This window comes from Dendropsophus ebraccatus, chromosome 4, assembly GCF_027789765.1.
Source record: "Dendropsophus ebraccatus isolate aDenEbr1 chromosome 4, aDenEbr1.pat, whole genome shotgun sequence".
NCBI lineage: Eukaryota > Metazoa > Chordata > Amphibia > Anura > Hylidae > Dendropsophus > Dendropsophus ebraccatus.
This window is the reverse complement of record NC_091457.1, coordinates 8,113,772-8,136,807: the sequence shown is the minus strand read 5'-3', so window position 1 is coordinate 8,136,807 and position 23,036 is coordinate 8,113,772. Positions and strand designations below refer to the sequence as shown.

The 23,036-nt window shown below is 46.4% G+C and overlaps 1 protein-coding gene across 10 annotated transcripts in view; it reads right to left on the bottom strand.

The window, feature by feature from the left end:
* Nucleotides 1-23,036, bottom strand: part of NAV2 (neuron navigator 2) — a 292,991-nt gene that overhangs the window by 21,838 nt on the left and 248,117 nt on the right. For 6 of the 10 annotated variants that reach the window (XM_069965097.1, XM_069965100.1, XM_069965091.1 and 3 more), the window contains 7 exons: nucleotides 21,461-21,583; nucleotides 8,726-8,864; nucleotides 5,765-6,044; nucleotides 4,500-5,187; nucleotides 2,821-3,273; nucleotides 2,571-2,636; nucleotides 39-83 (listed from right to left, as the gene is read on the bottom strand). In XM_069965097.1, coding sequence (XP_069821198.1) covers nucleotides 39-83; nucleotides 2,571-2,636; nucleotides 2,821-3,273; nucleotides 4,500-5,187; nucleotides 5,765-6,044; nucleotides 8,726-8,864; nucleotides 21,461-21,583 — 1,794 coding nt within the window. The remainder of the gene's footprint in view (nucleotides 1-38; nucleotides 84-2,570; nucleotides 2,637-2,820; nucleotides 3,274-4,499; nucleotides 5,188-5,764; nucleotides 6,045-8,725; nucleotides 8,865-21,460; nucleotides 21,584-23,036) is intronic. The other 4 variants (XM_069965101.1, XM_069965094.1, XM_069965093.1 and 1 more) reach the window with 3 other exon arrangements.

Below are 23,036 nucleotides of genomic sequence, written 5' to 3'. Positions count from 1 at the left end.
AGCAGACAGCACGGAGCAGGCGTCCCCAGTAGTAATACCTGAATCCCTTCTTAGGTAAAGTGTTTCTATGAAGATGGAGATCACTGCAGCAAAGTCAAAAGAGGAGAGAAAACTTCAGAGATAGGAAGGAGCGAGCGGGGGCAGACAGGGGGCGCCACACGTTAGTGCACACAGCGGAGGACACAGACGTGCGGACACCAGGGGCGTGCAAAGACTCACAACTGCTGGGACCCACAGTAACACATGGAGGTGCAGAGATGAGACACTGATACTAACATGTAGCAGAGCTGAGTTTGTGTACTGTGATCTAGTCATGGTCAGTTCAGCTCTGCTACGCTGGTCATGAACTGTTCTACTGGCCGGATGAGCTCATCTTGTATGGCCGGCCATATACCGACAAGATCAGGCAAAGATTTGGGGGAACTCCGGTGATGATGTCACCAGAAGCAGACGGTCATATTCACAGCGTGTTATATAGATAAGGGGGTGTTGTGTCCAGCACCAACACCTGCAATGGGGGCGACACAAAGCCCAAGCGGCCCTATACCCTACAGATCTGCTGTCAGCACGGCCAAATATACAGAGGGACTGACAGCCGCCAATCACAGGGACTGTGCACATCCCCAGCACATCCACAAGGACCAAGACTAGCTGCTGATTGGTGGAGGCTGCACATAAGCTCCTCCTCCTTGTAACTATACCATAGCAGGAACCGCAGGTGAAGAACAGGGAAGGGGGGTAAAGTCAAGGTGAATATGCATATGATTAGTGTGTATACACTCACTGGGGGTATATATTAGGGTATATACAGTCACTTGGGGTATATATTAGGGTGTATACAGTCACTAGGGGTATATATTAGGGTGTATACAGTCACTGGGGGTATATATTAGGGTATATACAGTCACTTGGGGTATATATTAGGGTGTATACAGTCACTAGGGGTATATATTAGGGTGTATACAGTCACTGGGGGTATATATTAAAGTGTATACAGTCACTGGGGGTATATATTAAGGTGTATACAGTCACTGGGGGTATATATTAGGGTGTATACAGTCACTGGGGGTATATATTAGGGTATATACAGTCACTGGGGGTATATATTAGGGTGCATACAGTAACTGGGGGTATTTATTAGGATGCATATAGTCACTGGGGGTATATATTAGGGTGTATACAGTCACTGGGGGTATTTATTAGGATGTATATAGTCACTGGGGGTATATATTAGGGTGTATACAGTCACTGGGGGTATATATTAGGGTGTATACAGTCACTGTGAGTATATATTAGGGTGTATACAGTCACTGGGTATATATTAGGGTGCATACAGTTACAGGGGGTATATATTAGGGTGTATACAGTTACAGGGGGTATATATTAGGGTGTATACAGTCACTGGGGGTATATATTAGGGTGTATACAGTCACTGTGAGTATATATTAGGGTGTATACAGTCACTGGGTATATATTAGGGTGCATACAGTTACAGGGGGTATATATTAGGGTGTATACAGTCACTGGGGTATATATTAGGGTACATACAGTTACAGGGGGTATATATTAGGGTCTATACCGTCACTGGGGGTATATATTAGGGCACATGTATAGAGTCACTAGATGTATGTATATTAGTGTATACGGCTCTATAGGTACATGTACATTTCTTAGCTGTATACAGTCACTAGATATATTTGAGGATATACATCTATTAGGGCATATATATATATATTTCTCTCCCTGTGCGGTGACTGGGGGTTACTGGGGGTCTCCCATGGTCGCTGGGTTCGGCCCCCAGGACAGGCACATGTATGGACTGAGCAGTGCTCCCTGTGTGACCTGAAAGCTGGGAGGATGACACATAACCTGGCGTCTGCCCAACCCCAGACTGCAGCCGGCAAGGAGAACACCCAGTATTTACAGGGAGACACCGCTAGAAGGTGGAGAAGCTTTTTGTTTTTTACAATATTTTATTATTTTTTTGTTTTAATTAAAAAAAAAAAATTCAGTTCCATGTAGGAAAAGCAAAAAGAGATTCTGTAATATCATATTATTGTATAGTGTGAATGGGATCCAGAGAGCAGAGCAAACAGCCTCATGTCACTAAGTTACCAGAGGGTTCCTGCAGCTGGGTGACAACCACTAGGACTGGGCAGCCACCCAACTTTCCTAGACTCCTGAAAACTTGCCTACACCTGGTTATGCGCTCATATCTCCACTACTACTCCACTATTCTAGAGGCCATATGGGCAGTCCTCCAGGACTGGAGACTCCTGTAGTGTAATACATCCTGGGAACCGGTGACATGACCCAACACAAGTCACGAAGCCGACACACAAGACGGAGCTCGCTCTAGAGCGTGTGAGGATGACGACAGACAAGAGACGTGATGACAGGAGGGGGGAGGGGGCGGTGAAGCCGCATGCCACAATAAATAAGAGAAATCAAGCATAAAAAGTCTCTGAGTGTGATGAGAGGAGGGGGGAGGGGCGGCCCGGGAGCGGGGAGAGCACAGGCTGCAGGTGATGGACACTCAGAGCCACAGCGGCCATGACAGACACCGTTACCTGTCCTGCTTCCTGGGGAGGGTGTTTCTGCTGAATTTAGGACTAGCACCGGGGGAGGAGAGAGGGCTACAGAAATTGGGGAGGGAGGGGGTGGAGTGTGCAGAAAAAAAAAAAAAAATCATTAGTGAAATTTTTTTTTTATAGAAAAATAACAACTATATATAAAAAAAGGGAGAGATGTTCAATTCCAGCTAAACAGGAAAGGATTAAACGTATCCGATACGAATATGAATGGTTCTCTCAGACTCACCTCTCGGACATGGCGGTCTTGACGCTGTTGGTTCGGATGAAGCCGGACATGGCGTCGTCCCGGGGGGAGGCGGTCAGGGCGCTGGGGGAGTTGTTACTGCTGAGGGATATGTCGATGGACTCGCAGCTGGTGTGAAGGCTACTGACCGACTGGTATCCCAGACCGTCCTTACTGACCGCCGAGGAGCTGCTGGCGTTTGTGCCCCACGTTAGACTATTGGAAGGTATGGAGTGGGCGGAGCCAGGGCTGGATGCCAGCGGTGAGGGGTTCAGATCCATGTTTTTACCATACAGGGGGCTACTACCTCCGCTGCTGAGTATACCGCTGCCGGAGGGGGAGTCCGGGTGGGCCTGAGAGCTCATAGTGGCGTGCGGGTTGGAGATAATCATGGAGTTTTTCATGTTCTCCGAGGTGGTGACCGATCCTTGTTTATTCGGCTTCCCACCAAAAAGCCTGTCAATAGGAAAGACAGAGTCATCAGAGCTGATACTTGTAGTTCTACAACATCCTGACCATCATATATATCACAGGTGTTAAACTCAGGCTCTCCAGCTGTTCCAAAACTACAATTCCCATCATGCCTGGACAGCCAAAGCTAAAGCTTTGGCTGTCCAGGCATGATGGGAATTGTAGTTTTGGAACAGCTGGAGGGCCTGAGCTTGACACCCGTATATAAAGTCTATGCAAAACTGAGAACACCACGTCCAAGCCAGAAATGTTCACAGCAGCACAGAGAATTTCTCAGGACCTTGTGAGAGGTCACACATAGAGTTAAATGCTAAAATATGTCCCGGGGACCCCTGCTCTTTAAGGGAATGGATGTGCTGATTCTGTGTCCCTCCATATGATAATAAGGGTATAGAGGGAGAGAGCTGTCACGTCAGGAAGGGAACTGAGGCCACAGCATAAAGAAAGCGGCGTCTACTAATTTGATAATCCCAGCGCAGAAAGGACTGAACTTGACGGGGTAGTGGCGCTAATGTAAACACGAGAATGATGACAAACGGGTAGGTGGTCAGCAGCACAAAGTATTTCAGGAAAGAAGTATGCAGATCACAGATTGAGTTGGAAGGAGTAGGATCCCAGCAGCACAGAGTATTTAAGCAGAAAAAAAGGTTATTTTTGTGGCAGGTCACAGACCAAGAGCTCCCAGACAGGCAGGAGCAAGCTCCACGGCAGCACAGAGCGTTTCAGACAAGGATCGTAAGTCGCCATTATTACTGCAAAGACTCCAAGTTATATCATGAAAGAAGCCAAATCACCAGCAGCACAGAGAATTTCAGCAGCAGGGGTAGTGTGGTAGTGATCTTAAGCCCAGCTGATGTATAACACCTGTGTACAAATCATAACATAGTAGAAGCAGACTCCACAGCAGCACAGAGTAAAAGAGGAGAGCGAAGGGCAGATAATGTTGTGCTGATGAGTAGAAAACCTGTTTGCTTTACTTGCCTATTGTTATATTGTTTCTTCTCCATCTACATTGTGCTTGTCCTGAATGCATTGGTGACAGTCAGCCAGTTAGAGCTCAGCCTTCAGGTCACATGCCTGACAACATGGATGAAGCCTAACTGTTGTCTGTTTCCAAGGGCAACCAGTAGTATTTACCGGAGTTCTGTATATGAACGTGGGAAAGCACAAAACCTGTATAAAAACCATCACGGCATGCAGAATACAGATACCTGCGCAGCGTTGGTGACGACACATCGGGGTACTTGCTTCCTTGTTGGCGGGTACCGTTGGGGGCACCTTGTGACGCTGGGTTCATCTTAATGGAGTTACCGGAGGCGACGCTCTCATTGTCAGATGAAATTCCTTTCTCGCGGTCGGTTTGGTTCATCAGTCCGGACACGGAGTTGTTCAGAGTCATCTTGCTGGTCTCTCTCATTTTGGGGACGGGGAGACCGGCTGACTTGCTGCTGATATTGGAGTCAATGCTGCTGGTGCTGGAGCGATTGCCGGTGCCACTGCGCGACTTGCTGGGGCGCGGTAAGCTGCGGTACTGGAGATTGGTTCTGGCACTGAGCTGTAAGTATCCGTCATCATTGTGTGATCCGTCCACACTGGCCTTACGGTTGTTGGAGGACCGGCCGATGAGTCCGGAAGACTTTGGCATCTTTCCTAGCGTGGACGAGCCGCTGGTGATGGTTGCCCCGCTGGTTGTGATTATAGGCATGCCAACCACCGTGCTCCCCGGCTTCTTGAACCCGAAGGTATTGGTGTTGGTCGTGATTGTCCTGGAGGAATTGCTCAGGGGTTTCTTGGTCTCATCTCCGCTGCTGCGTCCTGCGTCTGACGGGGAACGTTTCACCTGACCCGACTTTGGAGACAGTCGTCCTTTTTCCGATACTTTTGCATCATCTGTTTTTCCTGCAAAAAGGCAAAAAATATGAATACAAAACTAAATTATTAAGCAGTAATAATTTCTCAATGTCCTCTAGAGCTGCATTCACAATTCTGCTAGTTGACAAAATAGCCAGTAAGCTTATAGACCAGGGATGGGGAGCCTGTGGCCCTCCAGCCTCTCCAGGCATGATGGAAATTGTAGTTTTGCAACAGCTGGAGGGCCACAGGCTCCCTATTCCTGCTATAGAGAGACAGACCCTCACAGCTTTGTTTAGCTCCTATAATATGGGAGGATGTCAGAATGTAAATCCATAGGGAATGCTGGGAGAATTAATGGGGTAGTTCACCAAAAAAAAAAAATCTCTGGTCTTCCAGGAGTAGCAGATCCCTATAGAAAACCTCTCCTGCTCTGGACAGTTCCTGACATGGACAGAGGTGGCAGCAGAGAGCATTGTGTCATACTGGAAAGAATACACCACTTCCTGCAGGACATACAGCAGCTTATAAGTACTGGAAGACATTTTTTGGGGTGAACAACCCCTTTAAAGATGTGTCACTATTTCAATAAAAGGCTAAAGGCATTGTAAACTAGTCATCTTACCAGTCCCCGGTGTCTTCAGAGCGCCGGTGGTGGACTTGGTGCGGGGGCTGGTGATCCCCACTTGAGCCGTCATCCCCCTCCTCCAGGATCCGGTCTGGGATATGACCGTGTTCTTCCTCCCGGACGTGCTCTTATCGGACTCATCGGACAGATCTGAGGGATTCTTCCTCCACTTACTCCCTGACTCCATCTTCACTCCGTTGTCGACATCCGATCTCTTCAGGTCATCGCCGGCCCAGAGGGAGTTGCTGTCGATCTGTAAGTGTTTTTCTGTGTCAGTCTATAAAGGAGACAAGGAAAACGGTGTCAGACACAGATTCCCAGCACAATGCCATCAATATTAGTACTTCCCACCCTAATGCACTGGTCTACTTTATACTAAGCCTTATATATTGGGGTTATCCTGCTGCTGGGACCCCTAGTGATCACATATACTGGGAAACCAGAACAGTTCAATATCACAGCAGTGCCTCCGCAGGTGAACAGAAGCATTACAGCCTGTACAGACAAGCTGGGTCCTCCAGAGTGAGGGACGCTCTTTGCAGCCAATCTGGGGTAATGATGTAGTAGGGTGGGATTCAGATTTTAGGGGTGATGATCAGGCTGCATGTCGCATGTTTCCATGCCCATTGAAATGATGAGAGTTGTAGTCGGAGTGCCCCAGGTACTAGCAGACACTGAGTTATCTGCTGTGTGTGCACAGTGACCTGGAAGAAACCCAGACGCAGCATCCCGTGACTCCAGGACAGAGATCAGTCAGAAGTGGATGTTTATTGCCAGGGGCGCTGATGTATCACGCCTGCACGGTTTTCTGCCATGACTGTACAGAGCGGCTTTGTGCTTCCTCTGTAAAGGAGAGGGTTGTTCTGCTGCTTTTATAAAGAGAGTGCTGTATCACAGCTGGCTGCCGTTACACTGACATGACAGATCTTCCTGGGGGTCTCAGAGCAGATAACTGAATTACAAACAGGCCTGGCCGCCTCGTCCTGTAGACGGATCCGGGTGAGGTGGATGGAATGGGGCGAGTCCTGCAGACATTGACGGATCTTACTGAATATCTTATACGTCGTCTGAGATCTTGATAGAGCTCTCCTTTGCCATAATCTATATCAATCATAGCCGATACTGAGAACATAATCACTGACGCATCCCTGAAAAAGCTGGGATTGTTTCCACAACAGCCCGGGATAAGAACGCTCGCCCCATAATACCAGTGTGCTTACACAACAAACACCCCACATCACCACCGCACTGACGTGTAACCTACATGCCGCAGTCTACAGGGAGTCTGACATGTCGGCACTGCTAGGTGGTTGGGGGTAATGGCACTATACAACATTATGGGGCGGCAATATGGCTCCTGTTAGTGCGGCAGCTATTATGGAGGATTGAAGGATGTGATGGGTCCGGCCACATGTACCTGTTCCCATGTCCTATCTGTAATGTGGATGATGATGAGGAGGAGGAGCTGCGTTATACAGAAAGGTCCAAAGCCTCCCTATATACTGGCTGAACCTGCAATAATCTTGTGGTGGGAAGAGGAAGGGAAGTAAGATACAACAGGCCGAACTTCAATATCTGATCCACAGGGTCTGAAAGGCAGATAGAAGGATCTGGAGGAGGACAGAGCAGTCTGAAAAGGGGCGCAGAGGGGTCAAGAGGGGGACAGAGGGGTCCGGAGGGGGAACAGAGGAGTCTAGAGGGAACAGAGGAGTCTAGGGGGAACAGAGGAGTCTAGAGGGAACAGAGGAGTCTAGAGGGAACAGAGGAGTCTAGAGGGAACAGAGGAGTCTAGAGGGAACAGAGGAGTCTAGAGGGAACAGAGGAGTCTAGAGGGAACAGAGGAGTCTAGAGGGAACAGAGGAGTCTAGAGGGAACAGAGGAGTCTAGAGGGAACAGAGGAGTCTAGAGGGAACAGAGGAGTCTAGAGGGAATAGAGGAGTCTAGAGGGAACAGAAATGTTTGGAAGGAGGAGAGAATGATTAGGTAAATACAGAGGAGTCTAGAGGGAATAGAGGAGTCTAGAGGGAACAGAGGAGTCTAGAGGGAACAGAGGAGTCCGGAGGGGGAACAGAGGAGTCTAGAGGGAATAGAGGAGTCTAGAGGGAACAGAGGAGTCTAGAGGGAACAGAGGAGTCTAGAGGGAACAGAGGAGTCTAGAGGGAACAGAGGAGTCTAGAGGGAATAGAGGAGTCTAGAGGGAACAGAAATGTTTGGAAGGAGGAGAGAATGATTAGGTAAATACAGAGGAGTCTGAAGTGAGGACTGAGGCATCTGAAGGAGTCCAGCATCATCCTCAGTGTCCGTATGGAAGAATCTGGAGGAGCAGCCATAAGCCATGGGGTTTGGAGGTCACGGTGTACGGACATGTTACGGGGTGAGGATACAGGTCAGCATAAAGTGTAAATCCTCAATGATAGTATGCGGGGTTAGGGGATCACCTAAGGATTCTCACTCCCCTGATCACATGATCACATGTTGAAGTAATTGTCTTATTTTCAGCGATGCTCTGAATACGCCCTGACACAGGAGTATATATATATTCCACACTACAAGAAAGCTGGAGAGCGGCTCCAAGACGGAGGAGAAGCGGAAGAGGAAAATCTCAGGGAGGAGAAGGAAAATAGGAGCTTTCTGTCCGCCGGGGTCAGTGGGGATTCAGAAATGAAGTGTGGACTCCTGGAAGGATGAATGATCCATCAGCCGGGATCAGGAGATCATCCTCCTCCTCAGGCTGCACATGGATTTCACCAACTCAGAAAGGAACACTTCAGGTGTGACCAATATGCTGTGTATACCCTGCATGGCCAGAGGGGGCGGAGCATGACACAGAGATTCAATGGACTTTGGGGAAACCCTACGTCATGCTCCTCCCCCACAGGTCCCATACCATGCTGATCAGTCCCTGAATACTTTAAATGACTGAGGGGAAATGCCCCCTGGGGGTGATCAGGGCCGTACCTGCACATCTAGGTTCTTCCTGGAGGATGCTGGTGTGTTGGCGTACGAGCTGATGGAGGAGCTGGTGTTGATGTCATCCGTGCTCAGGTTGTCGATGGTGTCGCTGATCCCGCTGCTCACTGAGCTGCTGTCATCCCAACTGCAAGAGACAAAACCATCTGTTACCAGGGTGCACCAACATATAAGCATTAAAGCAGCCATACACCCCAGAAATAAATGGACACATAGACACATAGCAGCTCAGCTGCTGTTCTATCCTTACCCACCTACACCTCTCCGTCCCTTCCTCCAGACCCCGTTAAGCACTATATTGACCACCCAGTATAGAGCAGTCCTGGTTTCTGCCCGTCTGGCCTCTATACTGCAGGGTGGTCGCAGGCCCGAACATCATCCATACTCCCCAGGTCGAGGTCTCCCAAGGATCTGGTACAGGCCCAGTGAGAGAAGTGCGGCCCCCCGGCCCCAGACGCTAATCTCACATTCCAGCCGCACTATTTTGGGCACTGCCCTGTTTATACTATAAATTCCCTGGAACGCTCAGATTATTTGCACAGTTCTCTTTGGTGCAAGTGTGGGCAGTGCCAGTGACCCAGAAACCGGACCGAGACAGGGTCGGCTACAACCTCATCATGGTGTATCACACTTATGTATCTAAAAATCAGTGGACTCAAACCTTTGACTGCCCAGCTGTCAGGGCATGCTGGGAGATATGGTGTCACAACAGCTGAAAAAAATCACAGATTGGAGTTCACGTAGTTAGTCATGAGGGTCACGCTGGCTGCATATTATTATTATAGAACAATACCCCCTTCTCTAGGGACACTGTAGCTCATAAGGTAACAGTGCGGCGTATCTGATGTCATACCTATCCAATGCAGGCAAATATGGCAAACACAGATGGAAAACCTGGCCAATATAGTGCTTACTGCTGCATGGAATAGTGGATACTGCTGTATTACTCCATAGAACTGTATACAATACCACTCAGTATACATTTTCTTTGTATGACAGATGGCACTAGGTGTATACGCCAAGGATATATAGCAGTGAATTCCCCCGACAGATGCTGCCGGATCGGGTGTGTTGTTTCCTACTTCTCTCGGATGGGAAAAAAAAATCTATAAAATTCTTAAGGCGTTGTTCACATCACGTTTAGGCTGCATGCCGCCGGTATATGTGGTGTTATGTATTCTAACATATACTACTGCATGCTTTAAAGCAGTGGTGGGGCACCTGTGGCCCTCCAGCCGTTGCAAAACTACAAATCCCAACATGCCTGGAAAGGACAGCCTGATGGGAATTGTAGTTCTGCAACAGCTGGAGGGCCACAGGTTCCCGACCCCTGCCTTAAAGGGTTCCAAGACCATCACAGTCTACAAATGACCATATACACAGGTTTTACTGTCCTGTAGATTAAGGTGGCCATACATAAGTGTTCATGTGCTCTCACAGGACAGGGGCGTCTGGCGGCGGCTTATCTCCCCCATATACATACAGATGGTCAGCGGATTCTGCTAATATTGTCAAGTTTTGCACATGTGTAATGTGTATGGGGGTCTTTAAACACCTACCAGCATAATAGATAGTAAAAAGAAAAGCCTAGCCTCTATAGACAAGTAGTATACACTGGAATTTCATGTTTGATGTATACAGTGCCTAAAAAGGGTTAAGTCCGTATCATATAGTTACTATTCATTTTCTGGATTTATTACTATTAATATTTCATTTTTCTTAACAAATCTTTGCATCCAATAGCACCAGAAAGATCAGGACGTGCCAAAGTTATTTCTGCGGTGATCCCCTTTAAATGACAACAGACGGACGTCAGCAGAAGAGAATCTAAAGCAAACACAGATGAGCTGAGTAGGCACGCCTGGATTACTCAGCATCGGGTCAGGGATCCACCTCCGTACCAGAACCAGCCCGGCTCTGATTGGGGGGGGGGGGGGGGGGGGGGGGGGGGGGGAATCACCTGCGGTCAGCCCCTCTGCCTGCGCGCTCCTGCCATCAGCACCCGGGAATCCGCAGACCCTATTAATTACACCCGGCTAGCTGGAAGAACTTGTTTTGGGCAATTGTAGAAGACAATGCTTCTTCCTATGAGGCTGCCATGGCTCCAGGGGGATGTGATATAGAGGAGGTAGTCAGGGGGAGGGGAGGCCCATTACTAATCCCAGCTAACAGGATTAAGGTGAAAAGGAGAGAAAAAGGAATTAACAAATGTCCCTCTGGCCCGAGCTCTGTCATCTGAATGGGGGTTAGCTCACAGGTTGGTGGCTCCTTTAAATATCCCCCTAAATTCTCCTAAAAAAAAGACCCCCTTTCCCCTTTGTCATCACTATAAAGCAGGCAAGGAATCTTGGAGGATACAACAGCACATTGACTTATATTGTAAATATTTTAATTTTGTATCAATTTTCAAATTTGAAAATCGCAACAATGTAACAACAACAATGTAACAGTCACCACTATACAAACTATAAGGAAGACGAGGAGCCTGGAGGAGGGGCAGAAGATTTCATTATAATGTAAATATTTGAATTTCCAATCAGTAGTCAAAATTCAAAATCGCAACAATGTAACAGTAACAATGTAACAGTCACCACTATACAAACTATAAGGAAGACGAGGAGCCTGGAGGAGGGGCAGAAACTTTGGAATCAATTAAAAATGATGGAATTGCAACAATGCTTTTCACCTTCTTTGAAGGTCATAAAATGTTGGCGAGGAGCAGCCCTTAGGGACAGGCACAGGGTGGTGACAGGATATCCGTGGACCCCCCAAACCCACCAGAGTATATGACAGCAAGTGCTGAGAAATCCATAGGGATGAGTGCTGAGCTGTAACAGGTCAGCCGGCCCTCACACTCACCTCTTGGTCCTGAGGCTTCCGGGCCATTGGATGGTTCTGTTCGGCCGTCTGTGGACGGTCGCTGACATGGACGTCTCCCGTATGGCAGCCGATGACACCTTCATTGAGGACAGCGCTTCCTGATCACACTCATATCCTCTTCCCTAACAAAAGTCTCTGAGCACATGGAAGAGCCCTGACAATCACTGCAAGGCTCACAAGTAAAAAAAAAAAAATCCTAGCACTTCAGAAGCCTCAAGGAAACCTGATCTCACAGGCCATTAACCAGTGAGGTGCCGCAGCCCAGACACCATTAACCAGTGAGGTGCCGCAGCCCAGACAGAGCAGTAAAAGGTAAACCTCTGGCAGGGCTGGGAATTCTCCTAAGTAAATAGTGTGGAGCTCGCAGGGAGGCAAACAAAACCCTGCGGCGAACACACAGAGGAAGGGAGGTGAACTACAAGTCCCAGAAGGATACAGCAGCCAATGAATGTCACAAACATGTACCAAAAAAAAATCACTTAAAGGGGTACGCCAGCGAAAATCTTTTTCTTTCAAATCAACTGGTATAAAAATTTGTAATTTACTTCTATTAAAAAAATCTCATGTTTTTAGTTCTTATCAGCTGCTGTATGTCCTGCAGGAAGTGGTGTATTCTCTCCAGTCTGACACAGTGCTCTCTGCTGCCTCCTCTGTCCATGTCAGGAACTGTCCAGAGCAGGAGAGGTTTTCTATGGGGACTTGATGTTCCTGACGTGGACAGAGGTGGCAGCAGAGAGCACTGTGTCAGACTGGAAAGAATACAACACTTCCAGCAGGACATACAGCAGCTGATAAGTATTGGAAGTCTGACGATTTTATTTAAATAAAAGTTATTTACAAATCTCTGGCACCAGTTGATCTGAAAGAAATTTCCGAAAGAGGTTGTTGAGGCAAACATGGCCACCTTCTTCCAGAAACAGCACCACTCTGGTCCTCAGTTTATGTGCGGTATTGCAACTCAGTTCCACTAAAGTTAATGGAGCTGAACGGTCATACCACACACAACCCGAGGACAGCTCTGATGCTGATTTTGCAAGATGATTCCAGTTTTTTTTTTTAATCCTATACAACCCCTTAAACTACAATACATGAAGCGTCATTTATAAGAATCCTATTGAATTAAATGTAAGGAAAGACGATAAGACCAAAAGACACGTGAGACGTGATCCTGTCCTTGGAGAGCGCCTACTTGAAGCCTGGTTATAATGCAGGGCACAGAGGTCACTTCTGGTAATAAGAGCTGAGCTGCATATAATACAGATGTCATTGCTGTATATAAAGGGATCTCCCGTATACCTGGCGTGTGCACTCAGGGAGTGGAAGTGTATACAGCTTCTACCGTAAGTATGTGAATATGTGCACAAGGAAAGGTCATCAGAGCCCTTTAAGGGGGTCAGGGTTTGTTCCCATAGAGTCACCAGTATATAGAGTCTGATGTATTAAGTATTAACCCAAAACCTGCTGCAAAACTTGAATTCCCATCACGCCTTGATGGCCAAAGCTAAAGCTTAGGCTGTCCAGGCATGATGGAAATGGTAGTTTTGCAACAGCTGGAGGGTCAAAGGTTGGACATCACTGCTTTTCTGTAATAAGAGGCAGATTTCATCAGGTCACTCATGTGAACTGAGCCTTGCTGCACTGCTGTTTTCCTATACAATATTAGATTAGAGCACCTAAGTGACAATTTTACACCCACAGATCCTGAACAAGCAGGAGGTACAGGGAGATTTCACTACAGAGGTAGAGACAACCGTGTCTACATATATGGCCTGACAGCTTTGCCATCCTCAGATGGAAGAATGATGGCGATCCGTTCCTTCTTCCAGGACAAGGCTGTATCCCATTACCGTCCCTTTATGTTCTGTACCCATAGAGGCCCAGGTGCACCCCTCCCCCGTTGTGCTATATGGCTCCCATCATCCTATAGGTTTAGCAGGTATAAGCCGAGGGCTGGAGACGCTTTATGGCATTTATAGCCTGTGCAGCTGTTTATAATCCGTCCGTGATCTGTCCGTTACCCCGACTCCACACGAGTGCGGACAGGAGCATGACGTAACGCTGCACATACACCGCTGCAGCCCGCCAACTCCTTATGGGATCGCTGTCTCCTTTCCAATCATTTTACTGGGCCGCAATGGAACAAATGTAGATATATGCTTGGAAGGAAACAGATTTACTGCTGCTTTACAGGCCAAGCACCGGAACGGACGTAAGCTCCGCAGGTAATGAACTTCTGCGTGGAGAAACTGGAATACCGGAGCCATGATATCACCGCCGCTCTGCTAAAGAGGTTACACAGGGGCTGCGCCAAACCCACCACTACATGTATATACACTGTATACAAAGGGGGAGCGCCGAACCTACCACTACATGTATATACACTGTATACAAAGGGGGAGCGCCAAACCCACCACTACATGTATATACACTGTATACAAAGAGGGAGCGCCGAACCCACCACTACATGTATATACACTGTATACAAAGAGGGAGCTCCAAACCCACCACTACATGTATATACACTGTATACAAAGAGGGAGCGCCGAACCCACCACTACATGTATATACACTGTATACAAAGGGGGAGCGCCAAACCCACCACTACATGTATATACACTGTATACAAAGGGGGAGTGCCGAACCCACCACTACATGTATATACACTGTATACAAAGGGGGAGCGCCGAACTCACCACTACATGTATATACACTGTATACAAAGGGGGAGCGCCGAACTCACCACTACATGTATATACACTGTATACAAAGGGGGAGTGCCGAACCCACCACTACATGTATATACACTGTATAAAGAGGGGGAGCGCCGAACCCACCACTACATGTATATACACTGTATACAAAGGGGGAGCGCCGAACCCACTACTACATGTATATACACTGTATAAAAAGGGGGAGCGCCGAACCCACCACTACATGTATATACACTGTATACAAAGAGGGAGCGCCGAACCCACCACTACATGTATATACACTGTATACAAAGAGGGAGCTCCAAACCCACCACTACATGTATATACACTGTATACAAAGGGGGAGCGCTGAACCCACCACTACATGTATATACACTGTATACAAAGGGGGAGCGCCGAACCCACCACTACATGTATATACACTGTATACAAAGGGGGAGCGCCGAACCCACCACTACATGTATATACACTGTATACAAAGGGGGAGCTCCGAACCCACCACTACATGTATATACACTGTATACAAAGGGGGAGCGCCGAACCCACCACTACATGTATATACACTGTATACAAAGGGGGAGCTCCGAACCCACCACTACATGTATATACACTGTATACAAAGGGGGAGCGCCGAACCCACCACTATATGTATATACACTGTATACAAAGAGGGAGCTCCAAACCCACCACTACATGTATATACACTGTATACAAAGAGGGAGCGCCGAACCCACCACTACATGTATATACACTGTATACAAAGAGGGAGCGCCGAACACACCACTATATGTATATACACTGTAAGCAAAGGGGGAGCGCCGAACCCACCACTACATGTATATACACTGTATACAAAGAGGGAGCTCCAAACCCACCACTACATGTATATACACTGTATACAAAGAGGGAGCTCCAAACCCACCACTACATGTATATACACTGTATACAAAGGGGGAGTGCCGAACCCACCACTACATGTATATACACTGTATACAAAGGGGGAGCTCCAAACCCACCACTACATGTATATACACTGTATACAAAGGGGGAGCGCCGAACCCACCACTACATGTATATACACTGTATACAAAGGGGGAGCGCCGAACCCACCACTACATGTATATACACTGTATACAAAGGGGGAGCGCCGAACCCACCACTACATGTATATACACTGTATACAAAGAGGGAGCTCCAAACCCACCACTACATGTATATACACTGTAACTCAGGATCAGTAATGTATGTACACAGAGACCCCACCAGCAGAATAGTGAGTGCAGCTCTGGGGTATAATACAGGATGTAACTCAGGGTCAGTAATGTAATGTATGTACACAGTGACCCTACCAGCAGAATAGTGAGTGCAGCTCTGGAGTATAATACAGGATGTAATTAATCATTATGGCATGTAGATAATATATGGTTACATGTAGACTAGGCTTCAGCTGTCTCTTGTACTACACATGTAGAGTGCAGTCTATGAGACCTCAGTGACTCTATGAGAGTGTCGGTGACAGCTCTGACTTCACACCTTTAGTGATATCACCGATCAGCGTGTCCTGACAGCAGAAATACCTGCATGGTTGTGCGATATCCTGCGCCACAGGCTTGTCTGGCTGGTGAGGGCGGATGGGGCCCCCGGCTGTATTATGTCATATAATGTGGAGGAGTTTATCAGATGACATTCTTACCTGGTCAGCAGAGCACACAGGGGGTCGGGGTCAGGGTCCCCGCAGACAGCAAATATTTGTGAGACGACTATTGGGCCATTGTTTACTATGGATGTTTTGTGATCCTGATCACGTAGACGGTCACAGTCCTGGATACACTGGTATCAGCCAATTTAAGTCAGGGACAGGATGGGTGTCAGGAAGTGCAGAGACGACCCCCCCGATCCCTGCATTATCTCCATTGCACCCACATGTGGTAATTTTCCTGCACTATTATAAATGTCAGGCTTGCTCCTGCAGTGCATTGTGGGTAGTGTCCGGCTGATGCCTATCATTATGTGGGAGCGTCTGTTTATTAGCCCAGTTTCAATGACTTTGGAGGTCAATGGACACGTCTGACAGGAGGCTCCCGACAATCATTAACGGCAGGAAATGCCCCCTCTATCAGCCAGAGCCATTACAGGGACCACCGTTCCCAGGCCTCCATTCCCCCCTCTATCAGCCGGAGCCATTACAGGGACCACCTTTCCCAGGCCTCCATTCCCCCCTCTATCAGCCGGAGCCATTACAGGGACCACCGTTCCCAGGCCTCCATTCCCCCCTCTATCAGCCGGAGCCATTACAGGGACCACCGTTCCCAGGCCTCCATTCCCCCTCTATCAGCCGGAGCCATTACAGGGACCACCGTTCCCAGGCCTCCATTCCCCCCTCTATCAGCCGGAGCCATTACAGGGACCACCGTTCCCAGGCCTCCATTCCCCCCTCTATCAGCCGGAGCCATTACAGGGACCACCGTTCCCAGGCCTCCATTCCCCGCAGTCAGCAAATCTGTTAGAGACTGAATATAACCCAATGTTTAGAGAGCGCACAGGACTAAAATAACAAATTCCGCTCATGGCTGCGATCCCAGCGGACGCCATTCTTTGGGCTCATTCTGCTTGTATATCGATTTATTTCAGGATCCTGAGATTCCAAGATCATTATCCATCCAGGCTGCTAAAGTGCTGAATATGCAGGATAGTAGGCGGAGCAGGTAGTGTGAGAGCCGAGGCCGCTCCACCTCACATTATAGGGGGAATAATGTGCACAGTGTAAGAAACCTATATACATACTAAATTATACTCCAGAGCTGCACTCACTATTCTGCTGGAGGGGTCACTGTGTACATACATTACATTACTGATCCTGAGTTACATCCTGTATTATACTCCAGAGCTGCACTCACTATTCTGCTGGAGGGGTCACTGTGTACATACATTACATTACTGATCCTGTATTATACTCCAGAGCTGCACTCACTATTCTGCTGGTGGGGTCACTGTGCACATTATAGTCTCTGTGGTGTAGCTAGGCTTCAGTCATGCAGGATACATACTAGGATCAGCCAGTACACACTAGAGATCAGTACCTGGGAAGAATTAAAGGGCCGGTTCCCATAAAGGTGTGAGTGTGGGAAAGCACACAGGCCTCCGGAGCCGCTGCAGGTGAATGCTATCGCTTACTCATGTTTTTCTGAGTTTCCAGAACTGCAGGGAAATGTCAGGAGGCAGCTGCTGTCTGTATGGTACGGCTGATAAGTCTCTGGTGACTGAAGGCATTACTGGTTCTGCTGGTGACGTCATCAGCATTGCCCAACTACAGGTCCCAGCATGACATCAGCAGCAGCGTCCTCCCCATCACTGGCCTGTAGATCCAATGCATGAGCTATGGCTGTATACTGGGCTGTATACTACTGCCTCCCAATCTCTCATCTTCTAATTTACACTTTTTCTGTATGGCATGTTTATTTTAACTATATGTTGTAGTTACTATACAAAATGCCTCTTATACTGTTACTATACAACATGCCTCTTATACTGTTACTATATGGCATGTCTATTATACTACTGTTACTATATGGCATGTCTATTATACTGTTACTATACGGCATGTCTATTATACTACTGTTACTATACAGCATGTCTATTATACTACTGTTACTATACAGCATGTCTATTATACTACTGTTACTATACAGCATGTCTATTATACTACTGTTACTATACAGCATGTCTCTTATACTACTGTTACTATATGGCATGTATTATACTACTGTTACTATATGGTATGTCTATTATACTACTGTTACTATACGGCATGCCTCTTATACTGTTACTATACAACATGCCTCTTATACTGTTACTATATGGCATGTCTATTATACTACTGTTACTATATGGTATGTCTATTATACTACTGTTACTATATGGTATGTCTATTATACTACTGTTACTATACGGCATGTCTCTTATACTGTTACTATACGGCATGTCTCTTATACTACTGTTACTATATGGTATGTCTATTATACTACTGTTACTATATGGCATGTCTATTATACTACTGTTACTATATGGTATGTCTATTATACTACTGTTACTATATGGCATGTCTCTTATACTGTTACTATACGGCATGCCTATTATACTACTGTTACTATATGGCATGTCTATTATACTACTGTTACTATACAGCATGTCTATTATACTACTGTTACTATATGGCATGTCTCTTATACTGTTACTATATGGCATGTCTCTTATACTGTTACTATATGGCATGTCTATTATACTACTGTTACTATACGGCATGTCTATTATACTACTGTTACTATACGGCATGTCTCTTATACTGTTACTATACGGCATGTCTCATACTGTTACTATACGGCATGTCTCATATACTACTGTTACTATATGGCATGTCTCTTATACTGTTACTATATAGCATGTCTATTATACTACTGTTACTATATGGCATGTCTATTATACTACTGTTACTATATGGCATGTCTCTTATACTGTTACTATATGGCATGTCTATTATACTACTGTTACTATATGGCATGTCTATTATACTACTGTTACTATACGGCATGCCTATTATACTACTGTTACTATATGGCATGTCTATTATACTACTGTTACTATATGGCATGTCTCTTATACTGTTACTATATGGCATGTCTCTTATACTACTGTTACTATATGGCATGTCTCTTATACTGTTACTATATGGCATGCCTCTTATACTGTTACTATATGGCATGTCTCTTATACTGTTACTATATGGCATGTCTCTTATACTGTTACTATATGGCATGCCTCTTATACTGTTACTATATGGCATGCCTCTTACACTACTATTACTATACGGCATGTCTATTATACTAATGTTATTATATGACATGTCTCTTACACTACTGTTACTATATGGCATGTCTATTATACTACTGTTACTATATGGCAGAGGTAGTAGTCCATCTATAGGATTTTATGCTGTATCTCGGTCACAATACACATTACAGGTTTTATCGCCATAGGCTATAATATATAGTAGTCTATAAGGCTTGCTTTGTATGGGGTTAAACTCCAGGACCCCCATGATGCAGAGGCCGGGGCGGTGCCGTACTTCCCATTATGACTTTATTGTCACATCAGCTCACACCTGGAGTTCTCTCTATTCTGTACACACACAATGGCACCCAGCGGAGGAGGAGGGGGTGACCTCATTCTGTAGAACGCCTATGGCCAGCCTTACTGGAAGGGAATGATGGGAAGCTGACGGGAAGGACAACAACTACAAGAGGATCCTATCTGGTCTCTTCCTGGAACTGTCTGACTCACCCGGCATAGAGCCCCGAGCCTTATCAGTCACCGTACTACCGCCATACTGACGGTGCAGAGAGCTGAGGATGTGACCAGGCACTGATATATACACATGCTTCTTATGCTCCATCCACTACCAGCGATGCAGTCACAAGTTTGCTGGTGGAGTACACACACTGAACAGGAGGGGGGCGGCAGTGAGATGTGAGTGTAGGATTTGGATGTGACTAGAGCTGTGTTCTCCAACCTGTGGCTCTCCAGCTGTTGCAAAACTACAAGTCCCACCATGCCCTGACAGCCGAAGGCTGTCAGGGCATGATGGGACTTGTAGTTTTGTAACAGCTGGAGAGAACTACAAAACCAGAGCAAGCAATAAAGGATTTGTTCACCAAATTTTTTTTCTTTCAAATCAACTGGTGTCAGAGATTTGTAATTTGCTTCTATTTAAGTCTAGTCTTCCAGTACTTATCAGCTGCTGTATGTACTGCAGGAAGTGGTGCATTATTTCCAGTTTGACACAGTGCTCTCTGCTGCCCCCTCTGTCCATGTCAGGAACTGTCCAAAGCAGCAGCAAATCCCCATAGAAAACCTCTCTACAACTCCCCCCCCTCCCTCCCTCTCACCAAAGACCCTCTCTATATTTTATATCTAGAAAAGACTGTTATGACTCTGTAACTTATATCTATATTATGTATTATAGTATGTACAGTTTTGAACTGAATCTATAATGGGGTCCTGACCCCTTTCCCCCCCCCCCCCCTCTTTTCTCTCTGTATTCCCTAAAGTATTGTTGTAAAAACTAAAAAACTTCAATAAATAAAGATTGAAAAGAAAACCTCTCCTGCTCTCCAGACTGTAAAGAATACACCACTTCCTGCAGGACATACAGCAGCTTATAAGTACTGGAAGACTGCATATTTTTTAATAGAAGTAAATTACAAATCTCTGGCACCAGTTAATTTGAAAAAAAAAAAAAACACCTTTAAAATGGCACATGTAAAGGAACACTCAGCTTTGGATGTGACCAGAGTATAAGACATGTTGCAACAAGACACAAACAGCAACATTTAAAGATTTACAATGTACACCATTACAATAACTTATAAAAGTGCACCCTTCCCTCCACCTAATGCTGGTGGAGGATGATGGGGATCATGTCTGCGGCCGAAATCCACCTATAATCCATAGGAGAACAATACCAGTGTAAGATCAGATTTAACAGCCCTCCTTATAACTCAGCCCGGGGTGGTCCCTGAAACTCTAGGACCCACCTGCTGTACGGATCTAAGGAGGATTAAAGCTGCATGGAGCACAGACCATAAGCCCCAGGCTGAACTGACCTCAGATGGTAGAGAACTAAAAGTCCCAGCTTGCACTGCAGGCTACAGGCATGTTACAGCGTGTAGTTTTGTTGCCAAAGGTTTCCCCAACTACAATGGTGCAATGATTTATCACGGTGCGGAGGCATGCATAGCCTCATGAGCGATGGCCGGTTATAGCAGCTACTATATATAGCCACACAATGTACACACCGTAACCATCACACACCAACGTCCAGGGGCGCTGAGACAACAACCAGAGACACCAACGTCAGAGGCTGGGACTCCAAATCAATCACCACCAACATCTATCTAATGTATATGGCCAGACCCTAAGAGGGATAACCTTATGGCCTATTAGGTCCTGTGAACATCAGAAGAACAGAGGAAGAATCCCAGGCCCCGAAACACCTACAGACTAATGCACTGAGCTGGGTGACAATCCAGGATGGTAATAACACTATGAATACAGGACAGACAGAGCGCACTCCCACCTGTCAGCATCTCCTTGTCCCATAGACACATTCCGCTGAAGAGTTTCCCGCACGGCCGCCATTCCGTCAGGCAGACGATTTAATCTTCGGGCGTAAAGTCCCAGTCCCCCATCTGTCATGTAACTGTGAAGAGAAACATATACATCAGATGGATGAATTGCAGGTTAGATCAGTGTATATATATATGTATATGTATATATATATATATATATATATATATATATACACACACACACACACACACACACACATATAAACACACACACACACACAACACAAAATTATCTAGAAGAGGGAATGTACTGATCATATTTAAAGTGGAACCACAAATACTACTAATAACAATTGGAAACACAAGGATATAACTACTATAATACTGCTTCTATATACAGGAATATAACTACTATAATACTGCTCCTATATACAGGAATATAACTACTATAATACTGCTCCTATATACATGAATATAACTACTATAATACTGCTCCTATATACAGGAATATAACTACTATAATACTGCTCCTATATACAGGAATATAATTACTATAATACTGCTTCTATATACAGGGATATAACTACTATAATACTGCTCCTTTATACAGGAATATAACTACTATAATACTGCTCCTATATACAGGAATATACTACTATAATACTGCTCCTATATACAGGAATATAACTACTATAATACTGCCCCTATATACAGGGATATAACTACTATAATACTGCTCCTATATACAGGAATATACTACTATAATACTGCTCCTATATACAGGAATATAACTACTATAATACTGCTCCTATATACAGGAATATAACTACTATAATACGGAAACTGGAGAGAAAGGAACGGCTGCACATCCCATCCATGGCTGATACTAATGCCGCTAGGCCTATATTAAAAATCAACACCAGAGTGTCTGTATATGAATTGATCAAGCCATATTGCCCCGTGTACCACCGCGCAGGTCCTCTGGTCCACACGGGTCTCTACGCTAACTCCACACCGTGTCGGTCAGCGACCGCCAACCCCGCAAAGCGTGCACATGCAGGGAAGGGAGGCCATGGAACGGCCCTGCAACCCCAATGTCACAGGACCAGACCCAAAAAGCCCCACCAAAACCCAGCCAGCACCACCGGCGGGGAAGGCTAGCACTCCTTTATAAGACCCACATGACCAAAATTAGCAGGATATGCCTGTGCTCACATGTCTGGACCCTATGTCTTCCCCATTCTGTGAGAGCAGCAATGGTAAGTGTAATACCATATCCATACTTGTGTCGTTTGGGGGCAGCCTTCCCCGCCGGTGGTGCTGGCTGGGTTTTGGTGGGGCTTTTTGGGTCTGGTCCTGTGACATTGGGGTTGCAGGGCCGTTCCATGGCCTCCCTTCCCTGCACGTGCACGCTTTGCGGGGTTGGCGGTCGCTGACCGACACGGTGTGGAGTTAGCGTAGGGACCCGTGTGGACCAGAGGACCTGCGCGGTGGTACACGGGGCAATATGGCTTGATCAATTCATATACAGACACTCTGGTGTTGATTTTTAATATAGGCCTAGCGGCATTAGTATCAGCCATA